This window comes from Helianthus annuus, chromosome 14 (genome assembly GCF_002127325.2).
Source record: "Helianthus annuus cultivar XRQ/B chromosome 14, HanXRQr2.0-SUNRISE, whole genome shotgun sequence".
Classification (NCBI taxonomy): domain Eukaryota; kingdom Viridiplantae; phylum Streptophyta; class Magnoliopsida; order Asterales; family Asteraceae; genus Helianthus; species Helianthus annuus.
Window position 1 is genome coordinate 145,930,326 of NC_035446.2, and position 21,500 is coordinate 145,951,825.

At 39.5% G+C, this 21,500-nt stretch overlaps 1 protein-coding gene and 1 long non-coding RNA gene across 2 annotated transcripts; both read left to right on the forward strand.

Annotated features, from left to right (window-relative positions):
- The first annotated feature begins 9,547 nt into the window (after positions 1–9,547).
- On the forward strand, positions 9,548–14,171 carry LOC118486701. The gene is made up of 3 exons (XR_004879583.1): positions 9,548–10,885; positions 12,224–12,359; positions 14,123–14,171. It is a non-coding gene; the product is annotated as an uncharacterized LOC118486701 (long non-coding RNA).
- Positions 14,172–19,140: 4,969 nt separating this feature from the next.
- Positions 19,141–21,201, forward strand: LOC118486702. Its single transcript, XM_035983351.1, has 2 exons — positions 19,141–20,616; positions 20,685–21,201. Exons 1-2 carry the CDS (start codon positions 19,155–19,157, stop codon positions 21,176–21,178), a joined length of 1,956 nt encoding a protein of 651 aa, XP_035839244.1. The 5' UTR covers positions 19,141–19,154; the 3' UTR covers positions 21,179–21,201.
- The last annotated feature ends 299 nt before the right edge of the window (positions 21,202–21,500 follow it).

A 21,500-nucleotide genomic window follows, 5' to 3' on the forward strand; every position in this document is an offset into this window, starting at 1 on the left:
CCTTTTTACACTTTTAGCCAAGTTTTAAATTTATAAAACACGATATTTACTAACACTAAACACACATATGGGCAAGTGCACCCATCGTGGACGTAGTATAGTGTTGGTAAGATACAGAGGTCGTCCAAGGACACAAGAGCTTTTAGTACCGGTTTATCCTCAACGTCTAATCAAATCAAAAAGTTAGAAAAGATTTTTAAACTAAGAAAATAAAAACTAACTAAATGCTGAAAAATAAAATAAAAATAAAAACAGATAGACAAGATGAATCACTTGGATCCGACTCGTGTATTAGTATAACTTTGATTATTTTCGCACTTTTGCACTTGTTTAAGAGATTATCTTAGTTATTGTAGTAGGCCTCTCTTTTAAAGGCGACGTTACCCTCAACCCAGTAGTTTGAGTCAGCAAGGATACAATCCTAAAGGATTGGATTATTGGAAGATAATGAATTAAGTTATTAATGCAAATTATGGTAGGCCCCGCTTTTGGCGGTGACGTTACCCTCGGCTAAGTAGTCTGAGTCAGCAGGGATACAGTCCTAAATAGCCGGGTTATAGTATTAATAGTAGTTAACTTATGAGGGGGTCAAAGATTTTGGATCCCCGCCATCCAATACCTATGGGCATTGAAGGAGATCATACTAAATTTGACCCAGGTCCCTTGCAGGACCTCTAAACGCTGAACAAGGGTAAGACCCTTACCAAACCGTTCCCTTAACCCCCGACCAGGTAGCCAACATACCTCCATATAGACCGTGGAGATATGAATGGTGAAAATCTTTTATTTTATATAGACAGTAAAATAATGCCAAGACACCACGGACAAACGATAAGGAAAGATCACCTTCAACATAAGCAACTAGTTATTAAAGTCATTAATACAAAACCAAATAAAAAGTGCAAAAGATTGAAAATAAAAAGTATTAAACTAAACACTTGTCTTCACCAAGTGATGTAAGAGACTTAGGCAAACATGGCCTTGATTGTCAAGAACTATTACGATCAATCTTGGATCCCGAGACGACTCACACACTCTATGATGGACAATGGATGATGGTGGTGGATGATGGTGTTGTGATGGTGGTGGGTGGTGGATGAAGTGTGAGAGAGGTGGTGTGCCAAGGGATGAGTTGAAATGGCTCCAAGCACTCCTATTTATAGGTTGAACAGAAGCCTGGGCACGGCCCCGTATCCGTCTGACACTCTCTCTCTTCATTAATTGTAATTTGAAATTACAATAAATGCGCCTGCAGTACTCTGACCACGCCCCCGTGTCCGCTGGGCACGGCCCCGTGGTGGGCAACAGAAGCTTCTATCACTTTTGTCTTTTCTGCCAGGGCTGACCATCCTGGACACGGCCCCGTGCTCGCTGAGCACGACCCCGTGTTGAGCTGGACACAACCCCATGCTCAGCTGGGCACAACCCCATGCTCAGCTTTCTTCTTGTTTTTGCTTTGGGAGATGCTGTCGAGGAGTCGGGCATGCCACGTTTCTTCCTTTTCTTTGTATTTATGTTGGATTTGGCTGTATTTTTGCTTCTTCTGTTCATTTAAGCTCTTTTAACCCTGAAAATACAAAAGGAAGACAAAAGCAGACTTTTTCCAACATTAGTACTTAAAAAGGGTTAGTTTTATGCCTCATTTGATGTAATTTATATGTTGCATTTTACACACATCAAATACCCCCACACTTGAATCTTTGCTTGTCCTCAAGCAAAACTCTTTAATATGTGGCTTACACTCCCAAATGGAATGGGTAGAAGAGAAGGTTTTGGGCTTGTCTTGAGTGTCGGGAATCCAAGATCTTTATTGGGTTTTATTTTTATACTATTTACAATCCTATTCGTTATGATTTATTTAGAACGTTACATAGGATAAATTACTTATTAGGGCATAACATGCCTTTTTAAAATTTCATTTATATACAAGTTCACATACCTCACGGGGGAAATCACTCACACTCGGCCGAAGGTGTATTTTTAGTGAATCTCTCGAAAGCGGCATGGAACTTATTCCTACCATAGGCTTGCCAAACAATCAATCCTCCTCCTTTTTAACTTTTTACCTTCGTAAATATCAAGAGGACTTTCTGGGTGAAGGGTTAGGCTTGGGCTAAAGGTGGGTGGTTGGGTTAGTGGTTAGTAAAAGGGCGAAAAGCGTAAAAAGCGTCGCTTTTCGTAAGATTTTTTTTTTGACTTTTTATTTTAATGAAGCAACTTTTCAAACAAAGTTCTTTTTGATAACCTTGTGTGTTTATTTCTTTTAGCTTCATTATTATCATCATTTTTCTCTTTTTTTTTATATATGGAAGTCATAAGAAAAACCGCGCTTTGTTACTAAAATAAAGAGTTTAAAATGAAAAAGGGGTTTTGGTGGGAAAAAAGGGTGTTTGTTTTGGGTTAAGAAATGAAAAGGTTTAGGCTCAAAGGGATTAACTAGGGGGATTTTGGGTAGGTGGTAAAAAGAAAAAGAAAAATAATGGTGTAGAAATAAAAAAGGGGTTAGTCCTAATGCCTCCATCATTTACTTACTCGGGTTTAAGTTGGTAAGGACCGGGAATGTATCGTTGTGGCAAGTTCTAGAGTTGTAAGAAACCAAGCGGCTATTCACACAAGAAACGAAAAATGAGCATTTAATCTAAAGATGTGTATTTGTATGCTCAATAAAGGCTCAAAACTCACTTATTGTGGGAATGGGTTTATAATGTGATCAAGTATATATAATTAAATTTTAACTAGATTTGTCATGCCTTTTCATAATTTTCTTATGTTGGTTCTTTTTATCACGACGCTATCGGGTGTAAATTTGTAAAAATATACCCTTTTTAGAACTTGTTATTCCCAAATTAAACCAAGACAATTAGCGGTTCCAATAGAGTTTTGCGTAAGGCTTGTTAATAGGACTTGCAAAATTCAAGGTTTTAGCACCCCCCCCCCACACTTAAATTACACATTGTCCTCAATGTGTCCCAAAAATAAGTTTTTTCGGCTGATTAAAATGTGTAAAAGTGGGTTAAAAACAAGATTTTATGGTACTGGGTAGCTGAACACGGGGTGGTGTTGGCTGAGCACGGCCCCATGTCCAGACTGCCAGTACCAAAAGCAAACAGAAGGCTGGGCACGGGGGCGTGTTCAGTGAGCACGGCCCCGTGTCCAGTTACCTGAACTGGGCATTTTCTGCAGAACCTTGGGCACGGGGCGTGTTGGGTGAGCACGACCCCGTGCTGAACTTGCAGTAATGAAGAAAAATTGTCGAGAGGCTCTGTTTTTGTGCATGGGGTGTTGGTTCAAGCTTCCCTTAGTATCCTTCACCATCCCGAGTGTGTTTTATTCCTGCAAATTAAAACTAAACTAGAAAGCATAAAAGTTAAACTAATCTAAAACTAAGGATAGTTCCGTGGAATGCCTCCGTGGTGCGCCACGTTTATAAGGGTCCTTGGCTAGACCCTCCTTATCGGGTGGTTCTGGCTCATCTTCAATTAGGGGGTCATTATTGCCAAAAGGATATTTCATTGAGCGCTCAAGATCTATGCTCCTTTTGAATGCCCCTAATTGAAGAGGTAGATTGTTATACTTCCGGTTTTTCAAAGCTTCATGAGTTTTTACAAAAGGCCGTCCCAACACTAGAGGAGCGTCATCAAGGATGACAAAGTCGGTTGGGATTACCATTTGATTTGTTTGAACCAAGATATCCTCAACTACACCGATTGATTTTATTATTTTACGATTAGATAGAAAAATGGGTATTTGAAGTGGAGAAAAATCACTAATACTTAATTTTTCGAAAATGTAGTTTGGCATTAAATTAACACGAAGATCTTTATCAATTGTAATATTACTAATAAAGGAATTTTGAAAAAAAACACGGAACCGGTGTAATGTTAATTTCAAAAGGATCTTCTTTTATTAGTGAAGTTTGATCATTAGTTAACTTAACACTTACCATTTCTTCAATTTTAGTATTAGTGTTTAGCTCTTTTAAAAACTTAGCATGAGGAGTTACTAAACAATGATTTTCAAAAGAAGGTGACAAGAGATTAATTTTTTCTAAATTAGACTCTTCTTGTAATTTAACGTTATCGACCTCACCCCTTTCGTTGTTTAACTCATGTGTCGGTTTTTCACTTATTTGTTCTTCCATTTTTACATTTTCAACTATCTCTACGTTATTATTACAATTTAATTCTTCTCTTGCGCGGGACTCCTCATCCCTTGCGCGAGATTCTTTTATGCAACGTTCGATAGTTTTAATGTGTTCTAATATCCTATCGGTTACTTCGGTGATAGAGAAAGAATTGGGATCCTCAAAGCTTGAATCCGGTTGTTCGATCCTTGGCTCCTCATAGTACCCATATGAAGTAGATGGTTCACACCATCGTTCTTCATTGTAAGTATATGATGGATAAGGGTCGAAACTTTGTTCTTCATAGTACTCATATGAGGTGGGTTGTTCACGCCATGGTTCCTCATAATAAGTGTATGAAGGTGGTGGTTCATATCTTGACTCCTCAAAGTATGAGTACGAAGGCTCATACCTTGGTTCATCAAAATATGAGTATGAAGGAGAAGGTTCATACCTTGGGTCTTCATAGGATGTGTATGAAGTTGATGGCTCGTACCTGGGCTCCTCATAATGGTTGTATGAAGTGGATGGTTGAAACAAGTTACAATATTGTACTGAGTGCGGGTTTCCACAATTAGTGCAATAGTCTCTCATATAATCATCCTCTTCATAGGTGTAGTTATAACCTCCTGAGTATTGATCCATAAGAATCACTCAGCAGATCACAACTGAGTCTCGGGACCAGAAAACAAAAACAAAGACGGAAACAGAAGGCTGGACACGGCCCCGTGTCTGGTGAACACGACCCCGTGTTCAAGGTCTGTATCTGGGCATTTTATTTAAAGTTACTGGTCACGTTGAGCACGGGGGCGTGTTCAATGAGCACGGCCCCATGTTCAGACTCTGTATCTGGGTATCTAACTAAAAAATATGCAGCACGGGGGCGTGTTCAGTGAGCACGGCCCCGTGTTCAGGCTACTGTAAATGCAAACTAAACTAAAATGCAGAAAAATGTGCGCGCGTTTTAAAAAGGTTTTGAAAAACTGATTAGGCCGTTGATTTTAAGCTTTCTTAAAATCCTTGTGTCCCCGGCAACGGCGCAAAAAACTTGATGTGCGTAAGTGCGATATATTTTTGATGTATATTTTAAGCCCTTTTTACACTTTTAGCCAAGTTTTAAATTTTATAAAACACGATATTTACTAACACTAAACACACATATGGGCAAGTGCACCCAACGTGGACGTAGTATAGTGTTGGTAAGATACCGAGGTCGTCCAAGGACACAAGAGCTTTTAGTACCGGTTTATCCTCAACGTCTAATCAAATCAAAAAGTTAGAAAAGATTTTTAAACTAAGAAAATAAAAACTAACTAAATGCTGAAAAATATAATAAAAATAAAAATAGATAGACAAGATGAATCACTTGGATCCGACTCGTGTATTAGTATAACATTTGATTATTTTCGCACTTTTGCACTTGTTTAAGAGATTATCTTAGTTATTGTAGTAGGCCCCTCTTTTGAAGGCGACGTTACCCTCAACCCAGTAGTTTGAGTCAGCAAGGATACAATCCTAAAGGGTTGGATTATTGGAAGATAATGAATTAAGTTATTAATGCAAATTATGGTAGGCCCCGCTTTTGGCGGTGACGTTACCCTCGGCTAAGTAGTCTGAGTCAGCAGGGATACAGTCCTAAATAGCCGGGTTATAGTATTAATAGTAGTTAACTTATGAGGGGGTCAAAGAGTTTGGATCCCAGCCATCCAATACCTATGGGCATTGAAGGAGATCCTACTAAATTTGACCCAGGTCCCTTGCAGGACCTCTAAACGCTGAACAAGGGCAAGACCCTTACCAAACCGTTCCCTTAACCCCCGACCAGGTAGCCAACATACCTCCATATAGACCGTGGAGATATGAATGGTGAAAATCTTTTATTTTATATAGACAGTAAAATAATGCCAAGACACCACGGACAAACGATAAGGAAAGATCACCTTCAACATAAGCAACTAGTTATTAAAGTCATTAATACAAAACCAAATAAAAAGTGCAAAAGATTGAAAATAAAACGTATTAAACTAAACACTTGTCTTCACCAAGTGATGTAAGAGACTTAGGCAAACATGGCCTTGATTGTCAAGAACTCTTACGATCAATCTTGGATCCCGAGACGACTCACACACTCTATGATGGACAATGGATGATGGTGTAGTGATGGTGGTGGGTGGTGGATGAAATGTGAGAGAGGTGGTGTGCCAAGGGATGAGTTGAAATGGCTCCAAGCACTCCTATTTATAGGCTGAACAGAAGCCTGGGCACCGCCCCGTGCCCGCTGGGCACGGCCCCGTGTCCGTCTGACACTCTCTTTCTTCATTAATTGTAATTCGCAATTACAATAAATGCGCCTGCAGTACTCTGACCACGCCTCCGTGTCCGCTGGGCACGGCCCCGTGGTGGGCAACAGAAGCTTCTATCACTTTTGTCTTTTCTGCCAGGGCTGACCATCCTGGACACGGCCCCGTGCTCGCTGAGCACGGCCCCGTGTTGAGCTGGACACAGCCCCATTCTCAGCTGGGCACAGCCTCATGCTCAGCTTTCTTCTTGTTTTTGCTTTGGGAGATGCCGTCGAGGAGTCGGGCATGCCACGTTTCTTCATTTTCTTTGTATTTATGTTGGATTTGGCTGTATTTTTGCTTCTTCTGTTCATTTAAGCTCTTTTAACCCTCAAAATACAAAAGGAAGACAAAAGCACACTTTTTCCAACATTAGTACTTAAAAAGGGTTAGTTTTATGCCTCATTTGATGTAATTTATATGTTGCATTTTACACACATCAAGTAGCAATACTATACCATTGTCAATGACCACCAACACCGGAAAAGCTCGTAAAAACAAAATAAAAAAACGGGAAAAAATAATGCCGAGCGAAAAGCAGACGTAAAATCTTTGAATCACGCACGCTCGTTGCTAAGAAATTAAACCGAAATATAAAACATAGAATAAAATAATTAAGTCCGTCCAGGACCCGCAGGTTAGACGAACTTGTCATACGCAGAAAAATAGATGTGACGCGGCGGGCTAGTCAACCAGTAAAAAAATATACGAAAAAATGTTGAACTCCACACGCACGTTGCGGTGCGTTAACTCACAAAATTTAGAACGAAACGAAAAACTTGGGAAAGATGAAAAGTATGGTGGACCAAAATTGAAAATTAAAAAGAGTTGAGTTTAAATTGCAAAAGATAAAAAACTTTGGGTTAAAAGTAAAAAAACAAAGGGTCTAAATTGCAAAATTGAAGTTAATTATTAATTTTAGATAAGGATAAGGATAAAAATAAGTGATTTCTATATATTGGTTATTAATTAATATTAACTAGTATTAACCCCCCCCCCCCCCCCCGCGTTGCGGGGAGAGGGGCGTAAAATCGTGACAAATAGCACCAATGCCACAACACCGCCAACGACCACCAACACTGAGTTGCGACGTGTTAATGCGGAGAAATTAGACCGAAACATAAAACATAGAAAATAATAACTAAGTTGATTTAGGACTCGTGCGTCACAATGAACCTATCAAACGGGCAAAAATAGATGACCATAAAAACGTTGAACCACACATGCACATTGCGTAATGTTAACTCGCAAAATTTAGAACGAAGCGTAAAACAAAACGTAAAAACGTTGAACCACACATGAACGTGGCGTTGTGTTAAATCGCAAAATTTAGAACAAAAAGTAAAACGGAATTTTTGCGAGAAATATGAAGAGTATAGGGTACCAAAGTTAAAGTAAAAAAGTTATAAGGTTAAATTGACAAAAATAGAAAGCTTTGGCGTTAAAAGTAAAAAACCAAAATAGTTTTAGATTAAAATTGTAATTATATCAAACTTTTTTGAAAACCTCCCTAAACAAAAAGTACAACTACTCTATGCATCACAATGTTGTTAATTTATAATGGGTAAATATTAAAAGAAACTTATTAAACAATTTTTTTTAATCACATATACTCGTTTTAATTAAAAGAATAATAATTTACATCGAGATAGTTGGTAAACGGGCTACAAGAGCCAAAATCGTAATTTACTCTAATATTAATCTCTCCATATTAATAATAGAGTTTAATATTTCAATATCATCCATCGAAGTTTTATTAGGGCTTATAACTTTTACTGACTATTGGATACTATTCAGGCCGTTCATTGGGCGATGGGCTTATTAAAAGTCAATCAGTCGATCTTTTCTAACTTATTACCCACCCAGGTTTAGGACCTCAATGGTCCAGTTGACCTCGAAAAGTTGATAGCCCACTTGTAAAGCCCAGATTCACAAACTACACTGACTAAAGCTATGTGTCAAACATCCTTTGAAGTTTAAAGTCCAAAGAGTTTGCACTTGATCTGAAAATGAAAATGCACATTTCACTCTTGAACGGGCCATCAGCAAACTCTAGCGCTTCATCCTTCTTCATCGCTTTATGGCATGCTCGTCGTTCCCGCCACACGGATGAGGAGCCCTCGTTTTTGCGACAATTAACACGTTATGAGACTATCATAATCAAAATCAATTTTGTAGACATCTTTCGTCACTGATATCCGACAAAGCAATAATAAATAAACTAGTAGTGTACCCGTCTGGTGGACGGGTTTTTTAGTGTCGTAAGATCACACGGTGCGGGCATTCTTTTCCGGCGTTGTGACATCTCAACGCCGTGCACACTGGCCCGTCAACGGCGTGGCGTTGGAGGGGGTGAGTTTTCCACCGTCGTGCAGACACTTTGAGCGTCGACGTGGCACGTTTTGATTGAGAGTGGCCAGTAGTCGTAGCCACACATTTCACCCAAAATTATAAAAAATATACTTTTTAAAACTAAATAAATTCCCCTATAAATACAACCCTCTTCTTCCATTTCTTTTACAAACTCTCACATTTCACCCAAAATTCTCTCAGTTCTCTACCCATTTCAACTGCAAAAATCCGAAAATGGCAACGATTCCATGGAGTGATGAAGAAGATATCGCATTTTGCGAGTCGTGGGTCGAAGGCCTTTATATAATTTTTAACTAATGTAATTTCTAATTATTAATGTTATTTGTTTAATTACTATTTTTTTAAATTAAAAGACATACAAATGTGTGAAATGTTTCATGATGACACAAGTAGTTATCTTTTATATAGAAATACAAATACAAATGTAAAGAGAATACAATAAGAGTAAATTTGTCTAGTTAGGCCATATGAATGAATTTAAATAGTTTCTTTTTTTTACTTTTCCCAAAGCTGAATTTAATAGTTTCTTTATTTTTTTTTACTTTTCCCAATATTTTTAAGGATATAATTATATCTGAATTGTTTCTAAATTCAAATAAATTTAAAATTATATATTCTATAGATAGTGTGGTTTGTAACCGCTATCAAATTAAATCATGACCGTCAGATCTTTCAAATATTACATCCTGACCATTCAAACTCACTAAAATAACTGAAAAACTGGCAGTTATTGGCGGTTACATACTTCTCTCCTGCTCCGTATTTCCAGCCGTATTCCCAGCGTAGGTTATGTACTACCACTCCCCTAAACAATGACAGTTCCCCCTCAACACATAAACCCTAATCGCCTTCTTCTCCTGTATACGATCTTTTCCAAATCGATATACTGTTACCAGCATCAATTGATGCTTCTTCAATCGTTCATCATCGACCATCATATCTTCAACAGTTTTGAGCCAATGGGAATTTCACAAATCATCAAGTGTGCTCTTTTGGCATTTACAAACTCGGTTCTCTTCGGTTACGCTAAGAAAATCCAATCTCAATTACAATTTTTTTTTCTAAATTGCTTCATTAATTTGCAATACCTTAATCACAGTTATCATACATTCACAAAATTGGGTTCGAGATTGAGCAGAAAGTGCCAAAGTTTTAAAACACAATTTATTAATTTTGAGAATTATGTTGAAAAGATTGATTTTAGCAACAATGGTCTCTCTGGAATGCTTGTGTGCAGATATCGGGTAACGAGTGGAGAGGTGTTATTCATACGTGGTGAAATTATGTCTCTGGCTCAGGTAATAAAATGAATTGCTACCATTAGAAAACCATATTTCATTAGTCATGATTAGAATTTATATATAAACCGATAGGAGTCTAGGGCGGCTGGTAAATTTGTGAACTATCACTTTATGATAATTTAAATGTGCAGCTTTACTCTCGAACATTGGCATTTATTTATGGTCTAAATAATCGATTCAGGTGGCGCGTTTTCTCTTATCATGTTTGCACAGTCTTTTTATTAGTTTCAGTTTCTAAACGTGTGCATATATTTGGTAATATGTTTGATCTTTTTTTAAGGCTTTCGGCTAGCTACTGACCATGCTCACAAAACATTGCTCGATTGGGTCAAAGATAATAATATATATGTGAGTTGTGATTGTTGACATCGGTTATACCAACTCACCATTTTCATAATGTGATTAAGAAAATAAACAGTTCATATTGTTGAATAACCATTCATAAATATGCAAATCCCAGTTGTAGTTATGCTTAATTGTAGGGTATCTCTTTCTTAATCCGGGTATGTTATGTGATAATGATAGTCTGGCAGCGCTGTTAGCCATGGAATTGAAGCCAGATCTTGCATTGTTGAGTGGTATGGTCTGGGTGTAGGAATTTGCCTCGATCTCGATTATTCTAAGTTCGATTAAATAAAGTTTTTAGGTCATAACAGATTTTTAGCGTATGACATGGCAGATATGGAAGAATCAGTGACTCCTGTATTTGCCTCCCTTCTCAAGTCTAGCATTCTGGTTTTTCTTTTCAGGTCAGTTGCCCTGTTTATGTATGTTTTTTTAATTGATTTGGTTTTGAATACTCAAAATTATAACCAATAGCAATAATAGAACATGCTATACAAGATGGTAACAAGATATGCTTATGTTGCTTAACAAAAAGTTTGATTTATATGAATACTTTTATAATAAAAACATCAAAAGACACCATTTTGTGTGACATTTAGGTGGTGTTTGTTTTTTGGCCAGACGTGCTTCTGGCCACTTATGTCTGCGTCGCGCAGACGCGCGCAGACGTTTGATGTCTGCAGCTTGTTTGTTTTCCGGAAGCACTTCTCACCAAAAAGGTCTTCCCCACCTCTTCCCCACACAGACCTGTCCATATATCTGCAAACCTCTTCTCACCTTCAAAACACAAACACCCTCCACAGACCTCTTCTCTCTTCTCACCTCTGCATCCCCGCCACCACCACATCTCCGCCACCACCTCCACCCCCACATCTCTGCCACCACCTCCACCTCCGACACCACCACCACATCTCCGCCACGATCATCTTCATCTTTATCTGTGTAACACCTCGAAAATTTGCGTCCAATGATGTATTGACAGGTGTCATAGACTTTGCATAAGCGAAAACAAACTTTAGAGGGACTAAAGTTGACAAACAGTGAAAACTATGGAACGTAAGGGTCCAAAGTGTCAAAAATGGATAAATAGACTCTATAATAACCCTACATAATGTTTATAACCCTAAACGGATGGATCATGGATCATACGAAGCGGAAAATGCACAAAAGTGAGGAATTACAAACTATAGGGGCCAAAAGTGTCAACATGTTGAATTTATACCTCTGAGTGATCTTTTGGCAGACCCGAAGCTTTGTAATGCTAAAATATACTCACTAGAATATGTGGTAAAAATTTCATGAAGTTTCGTTATCGTATGAGAAAGTTATGGCCAAAACCGTACTTGAGGGGTTAAAAGCGTCAACGTCGAATTTCATGACTTTTCGGGTGAGCGCAAAGTTAACCGAGGACATTACCATGTTGGTAAATGTCCCAAGGTCCTTAAAAACCAAGTTTGAGGGTTTACGAGTCAAAATAAATAGCCAAGACCTCGCGAGCAAAGGACAGGGACCAAAACTGCAACAAATGAAAAATGTTTGGGCCTGCAGACCCCAGGCGGCCCGCGTGCCTTAAGCGGGCCGCGTGCCCCTACCAGTAACAGAAAATCGCGAAATTTTGATTTTGGGTCTGTTTTGTGAGTGCTTGACAGCTTTCAGCACCTCCCTTTTGCACCAATAGATAGCCATGCATGTAAGGACACCTGGGAGCCTCTCATAACACCTGAATTCTCTTTATAATTCAGATCAAAGCTTCTTTTGGGGGCACTTGTGTAGTAACCAAGAACACATACAAACTTGCAAGAACTCACAAGGCATTCCAGGAGCAATCTGATCGACAAGGCAACTTCCAAGTGTTATCTAGGCTTCTTTAGGACCTTTGTAAGCATTCATAACCCTCTCTAATTCGTTCTATCATAGATTATTAGCTAAAAGTCAATCCGTAGTAAATATAGTTTGACTTTTCGATTAAACGATTATGGCTCAGTCATTTCTCAAATTAAAAGTACCTATAAGTTGGTATTTATGTGGGAAACAAACCCTCAAAAGGGTATTCTCTGATTCCCACTCTAAGCATGCTATTTGTCGAAAGTTGTTCTTAAAAAGTCAACAGAAATTGTTTTTGCGAAATATAGCATAAATGGTAATGTAGATGACATGCAATCAGTTTGATCATCAAAATAACTTTATAATGAATATAAGAATGTGTTTTATCATAATCAACTCGACAATCTTTAGTATAAACTCGGATCGGAACCGAAAGTCCTATAAAACGACTTTCTCGTTGACTCTCGATTCGGATCCATGCATGCATGTTTGAGATCTGTATTAGAGTTTATTTTTGACCATTTTTATTTATGTGTAACTCTCTGAAATTTTTACGACTTGAGTCTATGCTTAACCAATTCATATGCATGTTTCCGATTATGCTTAAAAGTTGACTATTTTGCCCTTTTTGATATAAAACGTGATTTTTGGAAAAGTGAAAGAGTAGAAGTCTTTATTTCTGATTTATAAACTTGCACCGAAAATTTGAGATCAGTTGGAGGTCCAGATTTTGAGTTATGGCCGATATCGTAAAACTAAAGCTTTATGTTAAATAAACGGCGCATTTAGCGTATAACCTATTTAAGGCCACTTTTTGATATAAAACTTTTTACCCACTGATGTTATATAATATTTTGGGATTTTTGATGATTTTTATTTAATTTTTGGCTGATCGTATCATAGGTCGCTAAGTTGATTCGGTTAATGCCGGTTTTGACCTTTTAAGCCATAAAATGAGTTTTATAAATCCTTTTGACCCCAAACCTTTTTCTACTGATTTTAATTGTTAAATAAATTATTTTGAGCATTCTGGAAATATAAAAATCTCAGCTTTCTTTTGAAAACCCGGAAAACGGCTTTAAATCGCCTTTCTAAGCGTTTTTAGCGCATAGTATGCGCTATACCCATATTAAACATATAAGGACTATACCTACTGATATATTGAGCATATTTTCATAAAATAACAGTAAGTATAAGTTTTTAAAACTCAGATTTCCAGTTTTGACATTTTTAGCCCTTGTGAAATTACTAAAATACCCTACGGTGTATAGTTTGATTTTAAATGATAAGTTTTGTATATGGGTCATACCCTACTGTTATAATATGTCAAATTAAGTATATTTACTGTATAAATCAGACCTGTAACTCAGATTTCCAATTTAACTCTTTTATAATCTTTTAAATGACCAAAATGCCCTTATAAGGCATAAATTGAGTTTAAATCTATTCGGGGCATGATAGAACATAACTTGCTGATATTATATCATATTTAAAGCATATTATCTCAGGGAACTTGCATATGACTCTTTTGGCTACCCGTAACGCTCTTTTAGCGCTCGGTTCGGTTTATGTAACTAGTTTGCATAAATTGACCGAAACGGGTCAAACGTTATCATTTTTGTCTCAAAATCCAGAATGTATTTAGCATACCCATATTATACAAGTATTCAAACTTGTCGGGTCTAAATCACATCCTATCCGGTCTTCGCTTAATCGTGCGCTTGAATCGTATCGTCCTTAAAACTAACCGGTCTAGGCTTAGGCTTAAACAAAGACCCGTTAGGAATCTAATAGGTTATTATAAACCTCTGTTCCAGAATAGGAGATCCAGTAAAAGCTATTTGTACTTGCTTGGTGGTATACGGCTGAGATTGAATTTATATTTAGCTCAGGTAAATACTCTTTAACTTATTTTCCCTATACGGGCTTGGGTTACGGTATATAGAATACCGCTTGATCGAGCGTACAAATCTTGCACCCTTGGGTATGCAATTGGAATAATTTGATCGGCTCGTTTAAACAGTCTTGTTTTACTTTAAGCCTTTGGGGGGTTAATGACCATGTCCCGGATATCTTTGGCATCATCTTACGAGATGGCCACGACCTGAGCATGGGGTGTAGGCGTACACCCGTCATGTATAACTCATTAAGGTGGTGTGTCTATTAATCTTTAACCCGGACAAGATCCCGGGCTACTGAACGCACGAGTAACATGTAATTCGTTCACAAGTTTATATTGCATAATTAACCCAAGTTATAAAAATATTTATGCCATGTGCATTTAAATCAATTTTCAATCATTTTCAAAATGAGTCAGTTAATTTGTATTTACCAGTGTAAAGTGTAAACTGACGTATTTTCCCAAAAGGTTAAGTGCAGGTACTACACGTAGTAGGCTGGCTGTCTTCTAGAGCGTCCACAATAAGTCTCGCAAGCTTGGACGACAATAAAACTGTTGAACAATATCTTATTTCGTTTTGATCCGCCTGTGGACCCTTTACATCCCGTTTGTAATACTTGATATTACCTTGTATCGGTTTGTAATATATTTATCTTTTGCTTCCGCTGTGCATTTAAATATTGTGTTGTTTGACTATAATGATGCCAACTACGTCACCATACCCTCCACCGGGCCCACCGGTGACACGTGGAAATTGGGGGTGTGACAATCTGCAAACAAAACCCCCAAACATCTCCGCCACCATCATCTTCATCCGCCACCAGCATCTTCATCTGCATCTTCATCTTCATCTGCATCCATCTCCGCCACCATAGAAGCAAAACCCCCAAATCGGTGGTGGTTGTTGGTTGTGGTTAACGGCTAGGGTTTGCGGTGGTGGTTAACGGCTAGGGTTTGCGGTGGTGGTTGTTGGTTGTGGTGTAAGGCGGTGGTGGTTGTTGGTTGTGGTGGTGGCAGGTGGACGGTGGAGGAGGTGACGGTGGTGGCGGTGGTGTAGTGGTGACGGTGGTGTAGTGGTGACGGTGGTGGTGGTAGATGAAGGCAGAGGGAGGAGAGAGAGAGATCGAGGGATGAGAGAGAGAGAGAGAGAGATCTTTGGTGTTGTGTGTTAAGTGTGTGTGAAGATCTTTTTGTATAAAAAAACAAACCTTCTTCTCCTTGCAGACTGTAGATATTTGGTCCACCTCTTCTCCTGCAGATGCCTGCAGATGTGGTCCGCAGACTGCGGACCTTTTCCCGAAAAAAAAAAAACAGCACCTTAGAAGCAAGTGTGCTCAAATACTATTAATATTTTTGTTTAACTCTTTCAGTAGTGATCAAGATTCAATCCTCCCTTTAAGTGGGACACGGGCAATGGTCAATGGCTTGGCTAAACAATAACGGTTGGCCACAACTATGCCATACAGGGCTTGGTTTAGTGACAACCAGGTTAGTTCAACTATATTGTTGAAATTCATGTTTTTCTTGACTAATTCTACAAATAATATGTTGTTAGAATTGGCAAATTGTTGAATAGCGAGTCGGGTCTAAAAAATTTTTATAAACCAAAGTGATTAAAATATTTCAAACCTTGTAATATTTTATTGTTATTGTTGGGTTTGACAACAACATCTTTTATCTTAGTTTTTTTATAAATAATTAGCATGTCAAATACGACTAAATTACTATCATAATAAAAATAATAATCTAACTTAGTGATATTTACCTACTTAAATTCTCATCATAATCACTTGACCTAAATATGTCGGTTAGAGCAACTTTATATTAAGGTTGAATGTTAGTTGTTTATTTGTGTTTTTATGTTTATTTTTTCATTTTTATTTAAGCAAAATGAATTTTGTTTCCAATATGATTGGATGTAGTGTTAACACTATGACGTTTCCGTCCACTTGACGGGTAAAGTACTAGTTAAAATGGCTCTTGCCCAGCTAGTTGAGTTGTCCGTTGTTTATCTAGAGATCACGAGTTCGAAACCCGCCGCAAACAACACCTTCTATCGATTCGTCGCTAACGTCAACCTTCGCATAACTGGCGATGTTAGCATTAAAAAACATATTATTTTAAAGAATTAAAAAAAACATATTATTTTAAAGAATTAAAAAAAACATATATTTTTTATTTTTTTAGTTTTGAAACATTAATTTCTCTTGCGGTTTAACTTGCCACAAGGCCCACAACGATACCGTTCAAATGTAAAATTATTTTTATGATTTTTGATCGGTGCAGAATACACGTCGATATCTTCTTTGGCATATTTCTTTCGGTTTCTATGCCCAGTACCGGTGTTGAACTAAACCGAACCAATACCAACCGAAACTCCGCTGCGTAGCGCGGGTATTTCTACTAGTTGGAAACGAAAACATTATTTATTAAAAAAAGCCAAAATATGTTGAATGTTTCATCATTCATCAAAGGGGTTCATATTTTTATCCATATTATGGCTAAAACATGTATATCAATAACAATCAAACTTAACAAACATGTTCACCCATATAAACCTACAAACTAACTGCACACTAAAAAAACCAAGAATAGTTACTATGTAATCTGCTCATGTATATTTAGATATCAGATATAAATATACGTAGGATTCATTCTACTCAAATGCAACAAACCACACATTAGATGAATTCAACTCTATATATGAATACAAAAAAGGTTGAGTCCCCCGGCCGAAAAATTCAAGCTTCGCCACTGGTGACACCTCCAGCCATACACATATATGCCACCACTATGCTGGCCCAAATGCACTCAGCGATGATGTGGTCCACCGATTCCAACCACAAATCACCTCTTCTTGCAAGCGCGCCGTATGTATGTCGGAATACTTTTATTAAACACCCTCCACACAAAACAATTTACCTTCGGGATTGCTATTGAACTCTACCTCAAGTTTCGGTGCTTTAAAGAGAATTCCACAGCCTTGTTCCCTGACTCCCACTGCCACTGCTAGGTTAATCTCTTCGATTATGTCTGGTAACCTTCTCAACGCAACGTCCCAAAGTATTTCATGATCTATAACATTTATTAACACTGATTTTACCTTGCATATATCAGGGAACGGTTCTTTAGTTTGTCACCCGGAATCCAATTATCATGCCAGAAGACTATCCCTTCCCCACTGAGCAGACTTTCCAAATTATCTATTTATTCCCAATACCATTCATTCCATACACCAGGCAGTGTTTTCTTACAAGGAACCAGCCCTGAGCTCCTTCCTTTCACATGTATTGCATCAATAACACTAACCCTGAAGACTCAAGAACCAGTTGGTACGGCCTGGTCAGAGTAGAGCTTCAGATGATCAAGCGATGGACCTGCAAGATCACAAAGAGACAACACACCGTTAGCCTCGTCACAGGGAGGGGGGCCTCTCTGTGACCAAGCTCGGGCGTGAGAATAAGTATTTGTGAGGAGGAAATAGGTCAGGGAGAGAGAGAGGAGAGTTTAGAGTGAGAAAGTAGCAGTTACCGGTTTCTGGAGGTTTGAGTAGAGTATTTATAGTCTTTGGGTGTGCTGATGTGGCCAGTTAGTTAAGGTCGGACCAGTCATTGTCATGGCGGTTACGCTTGTGGGGCCCAGTTTGTTATGGCGTGCCACCACACTCGTTCGTTCCGTTTGTGGCTTGGGATCGGTCCGACTTTGTGCATTATGGCTCGGCTCTATGCCTCAGGATGATTCGGTCCGACTAAGGACATATCCTCATCAAGTCCCCCTAGTTCGTAGTGTTTGTTTAGCAAAAGCTTCGAACTATTTGTCGGAGTGTTTTGAGGTCCACGGTTTTTATTGGCGGTTTTTGTCGATTTCAAAGTTTGAAATTGGGCGGTGACCTAAGATTGATGACCGACAGTCACTTTATGTTTCCCGCCTGATGTGACGGTTGGTGTGCGTCAGCTGTCATGACGTGTCACCGTTTGATTGGGGGTTTTAAGGCGGTTCCATATTCCTATACAGGGGGAGAAAACAATCTTCTGATTTCACCTTTCATTTTTCACCTTTCACCTTCTTCATCTCCTTCATCTTTTTTACTCCTTGTTGGTGAGAATCGACTCGTTTATTCAGGTTAGTAAACTTTTTTTTTTTCTTGCTATGGCGAATAAGAGTAATCTTTCTGGTTGTTTTAATGTCTTGACCCAGAAGGGGTTAGACTGGTATGTGGAAAGTTATGCGATTCCCACATCGCTACACCCTGTTCTCCCAAAAAAGGACACGCCCATCTATCCCTTTGTTTCGGGAAAGATAGGGATTTACACTCGCTTTTTCGACTATTGTAACTGTCGTCTTCCTTTGACGAAGTTCTTGGTTGGGGTTTTGCTGTTTCACGAGGTACACTTGACTCAGATGAACCCTTTTGGCCTTGCCAAGGTGTTCCATTTCGAGTTGGCTTGTCGTGGTCTAGGGTCCGACCCGGATTTGGATGTGTTCCGGGCTTTTTACAAATTGAACCGGTCCGGCAACTGGTATACTTTTGAAGTCAGGGACAAGAACTCTTGCTGTTACACATGGATTACCACGAGCATAAAAGATTGGAAAGATCACTTCTTTCTAGTTGATGATCGATGCGTTCCGGAGTTCATGACATGGAGGCTAAAAAAGTCGAAACTCCCGCCTCCTCTTCCTGAAGACTTTGAATATAACAAGAAGCTTTATGCTGACTTGATTAAGGAGGCCGGACGTATACAGAAATATCCGGAACACATTCTTGTCATGGGGAGGATTAGAACGATATGGGCCGAACCAGAGTGGTATCCTACCCTCTGATGGAATAAAGAGGGTCAGTTGTGCGGTGCTCTCCTTATTTTCATTGATTTGTTTTATTTTTTCTTCTTTTTGTTCGGCATTTCTGTTCGGTGATAGATATTACTTATCGTTTGTCTTTTGGTGCAGTTATGGGTTTAAAGGAGGCATTACGGTTGAAGTCCTTCGACTCCAAAGAGCTAGATATCCGAGCCACCAAGACTCCGGAAGGCGATACCCCGTACTTACAACTTGTGCACCAAAATCTTTATCAGATTCGTGCGCCCGATGCTCCTGGCGGTCAAGGTGGTTCAGCGGTTCAAACAGACTTAGCAGCTCAAGGCGGTTCTGGTTCTGCCCCCGTGGGAGAGGGGTTACATGCTGCTCCGATTCAGACGGTAGCTACGGTTGATGTTACTGAAGGTAGAAAAGGTGGTTCGACTGGGACGAAAGGTTCTGGCTCTAAGTTTGTGATTGAGGATGAAGGGATTCATCTTTCTGTTGGGGAAACTGAGGTACGTGCCGGCGGAGAAAAAGGGGGGAGTGGCCAGAATGAAGACGAAGATGATGCAGAAGATGAGGAAGGGCAGCCCCAAATTAGTTTGAAAAGAAAACGAGTTGCTTCGACCAAAAATGACCCGAAGCCTAAACAGCTGAAAAGAAAGAAACCAGGGTTTAAAGCAATTACTCTCGATGACGATGACCAGGTTACCGAGTTTTCTACTGCCGGAGGGGTATTGGAGAATTTAGACGATCATCTTCATGGGGGCCGTACCCCTCGGGATCATTTAAAAACTCCGTTAAGCCCGTTGTCCTTTGGCGGAGGTGGCGTTAAGGTTGTTACCGACTTGCGTACATCCGACCTCAAGAAAGCTGAGCCTTCTCCCTCGGGTAAGTTCACTACGGGGGTCGCGTCTAATGTTTCTAGGCCGAGCCCTTCGCCGTTTGATGGTGGGGATAGTGCCTCTTCTTCTCCCTTATGGTATGACACTGAAGCCGTGTTCTTGTCCCGGGAGTTAGGTTCGGGTGGTTTTGAAGATATGGATGCAGCTCATGCTTTGGAGAAGTATGTGCCGGAATGGTCATTGGTGAACAAAGACAGGATCGTGGATGCTCTTACAGCCAAGATGTCTTTATTTCATCTAGGGACCCCTGCTGAACATTCTCATTATCGCAAGATGAGTGGACCAGAGCTTGGGAATGCCCTGATGCTGAATCAAGCTCAGTCGAACTCTTTGGTGGTGGAGACGTACAAGCGTTGGGTTGAATCGGAGTCATCATGTCATAAGCTTAAACGTGAAATTGCTAACCTGAAAAACGAAGGTGACGTCCGATCAAAGACGAAGCAAGAGCTGGTATCCCTGCGATCCCAGGTTGATCAATTGAAGGGGCAGGTGTCGGAAGCCAAAGAGGTCAACAAGTCCTCTCAGGCTTCGGCTGCAGCTGCTCACGAAGCTCGAGACAAGGCTCTCCAGGACTTGGAAGCTTTTAAGGAAAAATTTGCTGTCCTGGAGAAAAAACAAGTTAGCTTGGAGGAAAGGCACGCAGCGGAATTAAAGGAGATGCAGAAGTCGTACGATCAACTCTTGGCCGACTACCATCGTATGATAACTGGTATGCCTTTTTGATTATCCTTTGTGTGTATATTTTTCTCTACCTTACTGACTTTTATTTTTCTTCAGCAAAAGGTGAACTCGAGAGAGCTCGTGACAGGGCCGTCGAGTCTCATAATGCGTTGATTGACGAAGCAAAAGGTATGCTATCCCGTTGGGATACTGAGATGGTTGAGCTTTACGCACAAACGTCGGAGCTAATGCTTATGAAACAATGGTTCCTTACGGAGGGGGTTGCTTGGGTCGTCAAGCTAGTTCAGCAAAGCCCTGAGCTGGAGAAGGTGGTTGCTGATTTAGTCAACAGTGTTAATGCGGTAGGAGCGAACGAAGGAATAAAGCAGGGTTTCAAGGCTGCTCATGACTCGGTTCGTTCTGCGGAAGAGGTTCCGGGCTATGATGCGGGAGCTCAAGACGTATTGGACGCTGCGGTGAAGGCCTTCGATGAACTTCAAATCTCTGTGCTTGACAAGGTGGCAGATTTAATGGATAAACCATTATCAGTCATTCAACAAAGGAGCAAACTTCCTATTGTTGGAGAGGACGATGATGTAGTTCGGATTTGAAGTTTTTACTTTGTAATCGTACAACCTTTTATTGTTCAATGACATGTTTGTTCAAAATATTCTGGTAACACATTATGCATGATATTGTGATTCTTGTTAAATCAGGTATTTAACCTTGGCTACTTAGTATTTAGTTTGCGTCCAAACTTTTTACTATTCGCTTTGGGATTTGTTTCTCAGTTTGGCGGTCGCACCGGATGGGGGTGCTTCGCTTGCTTAATAGATTTTTATGTTTTTTGGAACTATTTAAGCCTTCTCGATCGGCGCGAGGCATGGGTCAAGGCCCGTTTGTGCACGTTTAGGGAATTGTTCGAACTTATAC

What these genes read in the sequence shown, in the direction of transcription:
- LOC118486702 (XM_035983351.1), top strand. Translation starts at nt 19,155, where the DNA reads ATGGGTTTAAAGGAGGCATTACGGTTGAAGTCCTTCGACTCCAAAGAG. An exon ending in CTACCATCGTATGATAACTG is followed by an intron (nt 20,617 to 20,684) that starts GTATGCCTTTTT and finishes ATTTTTCTTCAG; the next exon opens with CAAAAGGTGAACTCGAGAGA.